Here is a 6,082-nt window from a genome sequence, read left to right on the forward strand (position 1 = left end):
CGTCCGGGGTCGGGGCGGGCCAGGTCAGGCCGAGAAATAGAAGGGTGAAACGCGGCGGGGTAGGCATTCCAGACGACCCCCGGGTGGCCCAATGTCGCGCAGCGGAACCGGCTCTGAGCAGCGCCAGCCGGAGTCAGAGGTCGACGCCACGCCAGCAACCTTCAGGCCGAGTGGTAATTGGGCAGCCCCGACTCGCTGTGACGCGGAGCACAGCCCTCCCCTTCCTTGTGAAGTTCTTGTCCCTAACCCAAGCTTGGTGCTCCCACCCGGAGCTGGGCCTGTGGGGAGAGGAGAGAAGCCCGCGTGGGGGCTGCCAGTTGGTGCTGGAGAGGTCGACTCGGGCCTGTAGCTTCTGAGTAGGTCAGAGCCGAGATGGCGCTCACGAGCGTGAGCTTGCAGGTGGACGAGACCCAGGGGAGAGGGACAGAAAGCTTTGCTCACTCATCTCTACTGTCTGTCCTCAGAGCATCAGCATATCCGCTACAACCCGCTGCAAGATGAGTGGGTGTTGGTGTCAGCTCATCGCATGAAGCGGCCCTGGCAGGGCCAAGTGGAGCCCCAGCTTCTGCCGACAGTTCCCCGTCATGACCCCCTCAATCCTCTGTGTCCAGGGGCCAGACGAGCCAATGGAGAGGTAAGCCTGTAGAGGGCGCATGGGCATGCCGGGCTAGTGGGAGAAAGGCCCATTTAGAACCCCTTTGCCCAGGGGGGCAGTAGACCTCGTGGATCATGTGTCAGCAAGCTTTTTTGTCCTGTAGAATGGGCCTTCCTCACCGTCTTGTAGCCTGACCAGCCCCTGAAGCCCATCTGATGGCTAGTGGTATAGGGTAGCCCATGCTTCTAGCCTATCTTTGTCAGTAGGTGAATCCCCACTACAGTGGCACATATCTATTTGACAACGACTTCCCAGCTCTGCAGCCCGATGCCCCCAGTCCAGGTAACTTGCTTCTAAGCACATGGGGAGGGGGGCGGGGGAGGAGGCTAGATTGGGGACTTCTGCTGCAGAGAATGATACCCCTTTATTTCAGGACCCAGTGATCACCCCCTTTTCCGAGCGGAGGCTGCTCAAGGAGTTTGGTAACTATAGATTTCTCCTCTCATTCCTTCATCCCAGGCTTGAAGACTGAACGCTGGGGTGGGGTCCTGTCCCTAGCACAGCCAAGCCCTTTTTCTCTGTTATCTTTTTCTCCTTACCACCTAGTAAGGTCATGTGCTTCCACCCCTGGTCGGATGTGACGCTGCCACTCATGTCAATCCCTGAGATCCGGGCTGTCGTCGATGAGTGGGCTTCAGTCACAGAAGAGTTAGGTGCCCAGTACCCTTGGGTGCAGGTCTGTGGTCATGCCCTTTTCTGGATGGGTAGGGAGAGGGTGGTGCAGCTTTGGGTCTGGAGAGCAGCATTCCTGTTTCTACAGGGTGTGGCCTGGGTTGGGGGGTGGTTGACTTGGTGTCTTTTGGCTGTTAAAGCTCCTTATCCCTACCTGATAGATCTTTGAAAACAAAGGAGCCATGATGGGCTGTTCCAACCCCCACCCTCACTGCCAGGTAAATGTATCCACTGGATTTTTTGGCTGGATCCAAGCCGGCACCTTGAGAAAGAGAACTGGATTAAGGGATGGAACAAAGGAAATATGCTAGTGATGTTGAGGTTGGAGGTAAGGACCTGTCTGTCTTCTCTTCTCTGCTCCTATCCCTTGACAGGTGTGGGCCAGCAGTTTCCTGCCAAATGTTCCCCAGCAGGAGGAGCGATCTCAGCGTGCCTATCAGAGTCAGCATGGAGAGCCCCTGCTAATGGAATATGCCCGGCAGGAGCTACTCAGGAAGGTGGGAGAGAGCAAGGGCCTACATCACTAAGGAGTTCTTGATTTTCTTATCCTCAAAGAGGGAGGTGTGTGAAGGAGAAGGGTAGAAGGGAACTCGCAGAGAGTCTTGTTAGGAAACCCTAGCAATAATCTAAAGGAAAGATGATGGTGTTTAGACTAGGGTGGTAGTAGTGGAGGTGGTGAGAATCCTTCAGATTCTGAGTACATTCTTTTCTTCTGTTTCCCTATCCTCTTTGCTCACCTGCTCCACTGTCTTGATGACTTTCTTTCCATTCCATCTTCCCAGGAGCGTCTGGTCCTAACCAGTGAGCACTGGATAGTGTTGGTCCCCTTCTGGGCAGTGTGGCCCTTCCAGACACTGATGCTGCCCCGTCGGCATGTACGGCGGCTACCTGAGCTAACTCCAGCTGAGCGTGATGGCGAGTCTCCTGGGGCTGCACTGGATGGGTGTGGGTCTGGTATGGGCAGCCTCTGGGCCCCACGCTAAGAGTCAGGCTCTGATTCCAGATCTTGCCTCTATCATGAAGAAGCTTTTGACCAAGTATGACAACCTATTTGAGACGTCCTTTCCCTATTCAATGGGCTCACATGGGGCTTCTCAATGGGCTGGCATGGTGAGGCTTTTGAGTTCTCATATCTGACCCTGACACCATTTTTGGGCTCCTGAGGCTCCTAGGGTTCAGGTCCTAAAACACTTGTTGGGGTTCACGTCCAAAGCAGGGATGAGGGGACTGAGGTTGGAACAACAAACGGTAAAATGTTTCCAGTTTGCTGTCTGATACCTGGGCTCCTCTCTGGCTGGGAGGTGTGTTTTTTAGGTGTCTGGTCTGGTTTGGGGCAAGACTAGGCTGAAGAACTGAGGAAGGTCTCTCCTCACCATCTCTGCCTTCTGTCTGTTAGGGGCTCCCACTGGACCAGAAGCTGGGGCCAATTGGGACCACTGGCAACTGCATGCTCATTACTACCCTCCACTCTTACGTTCGGCCACTGTCCGGAAATTCATGGTTGGCTACGAAATGCTTGCTCAGGCTCAAAGGGATCTCACTCCTGAGCAGGTCAGGACTCAGAGCATCCTGGGTCACCAGGTCCCCTTTTCTCTCCCACATCCCCAAGGGACCCCAACAGTCCCCCTGAGAACCCCCATAACATCCTGGCATTCTTAGGCATTCACTCAGAAGCTACTCACTTCCTTCATCCTCGGGTGACTCCAGTCCTTATCAGTAATCTTCCAAACCCACAGGCCCTCCCCATTGTCTTCTGTGTGCTCAGAACTCCATACCTTCATTCTAGGTGGCCTTATCCTCCCTGATCCCCTGTTCCACTTCTAGGCTGCAGAAAAATTAAGAGCACTTCCTGAGGTTCATTACCGCCTGGGGCAGGACAGGGAGACAACAGCCATCGCCTGACCACGCTGACCACAGGGCCTTGACTTCTGCCTGAAGGAACTGGGACCTGAGTTTGGGCAGATATTCATCAATAAAACTGCTTCTTAAACTTAAATTACATATTCGAACACCAGAGGAGTATGAACTCTAACCTTCAGGGATCTGGAATTAATGCCTAAAGGCACAGAACAATCACAACTTTTGTTTGTATATATGTGCAAAAACTGGATGCAGAAATTCCATCCAAAATCGCTGAACTTTTTTTTTTTTTTTTGCCAGAAAGTGGGTATGCTCACCAGAAAGAGAAGAGAGGAGGAAAGGGAGAAAGCACTCCCCAGTGGGGCATGGTCATGCTGCAATTCCCTTCTCCATTTTTCTATCAGGATTTGAGGCATGCTTGCCCATGTACTTGGCATGTTTTTCACACCTCTGGGACTGGGACTTGAACAGTCAACCATGTGGGATTCAACTGCCTTAACCAGTAGGCCATGGTAACCTATACCCCAAATTTCTGCACAAAATTAATATTCAGTATTACGTCTGGCCTACAGATTTTCTTACTCTTAGTATAAAGGCATTCCAAGCTGTTTTAAAATCTTGTGTTGTTGGTAGTGGCTGAGGTTTTGGGAAGGTCAGAGGCCCTTTACCACTACACTTGGGTATCAGCTCACCAAGCCTGGGCCTGAGGGTTTGGTGGCGAGCTGGTAAGCAGGATCCTTGTCTCAGTGGTCAGTGGCCATACCCTGGGCTGCTGGCCAGAACCCTGGCTTTGTGAGTGGCCGCAGCTTGGCTCAGCTCCAGCCCACAAGGGGCTAAATGGATGGGTAGGGAGCGTGTACATGGCCTTGTGTCCTTGGCTTCTCCAGGCTCCCATACAGGGAGAAGCCCGTGACATACTCTCTTGCCCCTGTGCCCCAATCATTGCACGGCACAGAAAACAGTTCTGGCAGGAAGGAGGGCATGATTTTCAGAGTGACCTTGGATCTACACCCTTCCCTGGAGTTGTTTCTTTGACAAGACTACGAGACCATGGGAGAACAACAAGCAGTGTCACCCTGGAGACCTGATGCCTACCTGATATCCTCAATTTTTTTTTTTTAAAGCTTTATTTCCTGAGAGAGAGAGATACATCCTCAATGGGTCTTTATACCACGATCCTCGCCCAAGCCCTGCAGCCAGTCAGGATCGTGGTGGCACCAAGGGCACTCCCGCATGTTCAAGTAGACTCAGGACATGAATCTTGTGCCTTCCTAAGTGGCTTCCAGCATGGTGTACTAGTGCCCCTACTGCCTGTCCCATCATGGTTGGTCCAATCCTCCAACATTTTAGGTGAAGGTGGGAATTGTGACTAATGCAGGGATGGACAGAACATTTTGGTGTCTATTCTTTTCTGAGAGACCTGAGTCTGGTGGGGCTGGAGACTGGACAGTGACTGGACTTAGCCCAGGAAACAGTTGGCTGCCTGTCTTCCAGTCCAGGATCTGTCTTCCCTGAGACACTGGAGAAGTGCCTGAGCCTTGAGTGTTGCTCTGGTCTAGAAAACCAGGCAGACAATACTTATCTTCTTTGAGACCCCAGTGACTAGGGACTGGATGAGGGCCCTGGCTGGCTGGCTGTTTCTTTCCTTTTTTCTTCTTCTTTTTGTTTATTTCTCATTTGAGTGAGAGATGGAAGGATAGGCACTCTCAAGAGTTTTTCATGCCACTATCCAGCCCAAGTCTCAGCTGGTGTGAATCACAGGCATGCACATGCAATGCCTGGTATGTGCTGGGAAACCTCAGGAAGTGAACCTGGGACCTTCCCATGTAGGACCAATGTCACAGCACTGTGTTATCGCTGCACACTGGCTAGCTTCTTGAGGTGCACATGCACTCCATACAGAAGGATGCACGTGTCTGACCTTAAACCTCTGATTTGGCTGCATTTTGGATCATTTAGAGAGTTTAAAATAATACCAACACTAGGTCCCCTCCAGAGATTGATTCTGATTTAATTGGTATGGGGCAATGCTTGGCTATTTGGAAAACACAATACTCAGCAAAGTTTGAGAACTACCACCTTAGGCCAGCCCTCCTTTATCTTATCTGGAGTAGGGGCACCTTCAGCCTCTCCAGTCACCTGCTCCTGAGCTCTGATCCTGAGGCTTTGTTTATAGAGAACTGGGTGGAGGAGGGTCCTGCCGCCTCAGGAAAGTCTGGCCTTCAGACGAGGACCTATGAATCTAGCTCCAGACTGTCCCACGCAGCCTTCTCAGTGCAGTGCGGGACGGGACAGGAAGTGTCCGGCGGAGGTGGGGGTGGACGTGATTGGCAGTTGGAGGCTCCAATGGGCCGGGAGCCCCCCTATTTCACCCCTTTCCTTCTATTGGCGCCTGTGTGGAGCCGCTCCCACTGCCAGGGCCCAAGGCGGGAGGGAGTAGAGGCCAGGGCAGAGGGCGAGGGCGGAGGGCGCTGGCGGCGGCGGCCGCGGAAGGTGAGGCCTGGTGGGGCCGGCGGGTGTAGACGACGAAGTCTTGCCAGGAGGGGGCGGGGCAGAGTAGTGTAGGTTGTGACGGGCCCAGAGTGACTGAGGGACTGTGTGTGTGTGTGTGTGTGTGTGGGCCGGCGGGTGTAGACGACGAAGTCTTGCCAGGAGGGGGCGGGGCAGAGTAGTGTAGGTTGTGACGGGCCCAGAGTGACTGAGGGACTGTGTGTGTGTGTGTGTGTGTGTGTGTGTGTCTGTCTGTCTGTCTGTCTCTGAAACTGTCTGTATGTGACGATGTCAGTGTGAGACTGAAAGTCACTTGGTGAACTGTTAGCTAATGTGACTATGTGTCAGTGTGCTGGAGCTGGGTCTGCATGTGGCTGCAGGAGAGGGTTATGTCCGTCAGTGTGG

The 6,082-nt window shown here is 53.1% G+C and overlaps 2 protein-coding genes across 2 annotated transcripts in view; both read left to right on the forward strand.

Moving 5' to 3' along the window:
• Positions 1-9: 9 nt before the first annotated feature.
• On the forward strand, positions 10-3,328 carry GALT (galactose-1-phosphate uridylyltransferase). Its single transcript, XM_006143144.3, has 11 exons — positions 10-173; positions 465-634; positions 862-937; positions 1,029-1,077; positions 1,202-1,331; positions 1,489-1,545; positions 1,702-1,824; positions 2,110-2,242; positions 2,331-2,432; positions 2,724-2,878; positions 3,152-3,328. Exons 1-11 carry the CDS (start codon positions 92-94, stop codon positions 3,227-3,229), a joined length of 1,155 nt encoding a protein of 384 aa, XP_006143206.1. The 5' UTR covers positions 10-91; the 3' UTR covers positions 3,230-3,328.
• A 2,277-nt stretch (positions 3,329-5,605) lies between these two features.
• The window catches only part of IL11RA (interleukin 11 receptor subunit alpha), a gene marked incomplete at its 5' end in the record, with an annotated part of 15,808 nt that continues 15,331 nt past the window's right edge, over positions 5,606-6,082 (forward strand). The window contains 1 exon segment of the mRNA XM_006143145.3: positions 5,606-5,680. Coding sequence (XP_006143207.2) covers positions 5,606-5,680 — 75 coding nt within the window.

Source organism: Tupaia chinensis, unplaced genomic scaffold (genome assembly GCF_000334495.1).
Source record: "Tupaia chinensis unplaced genomic scaffold, TupChi_1.0 Scaffold000093_1, whole genome shotgun sequence".
NCBI classification, from domain to species: Eukaryota; Metazoa; Chordata; class Mammalia; order Scandentia; family Tupaiidae; genus Tupaia; species Tupaia belangeri.

Coding starts and splice junctions, on each gene's coding strand:
- GALT (XM_006143144.3), top strand. CDS start 92: ATGTCGCGCAGCGGAACCGGCTCTGAGCAGCGCCAGCCGGAGTCAGAG. Junction 1,332..1,488: donor CCCAGTACCCTTGGGTGCAG/GTCTGTGGTCAT, acceptor CCTACCTGATAG/ATCTTTGAAAACAAAGGAGC. Junction 1,825..2,109: donor GGCAGGAGCTACTCAGGAAG/GTGGGAGAGAGC, acceptor CCATCTTCCCAG/GAGCGTCTGGTCCTAACCAG.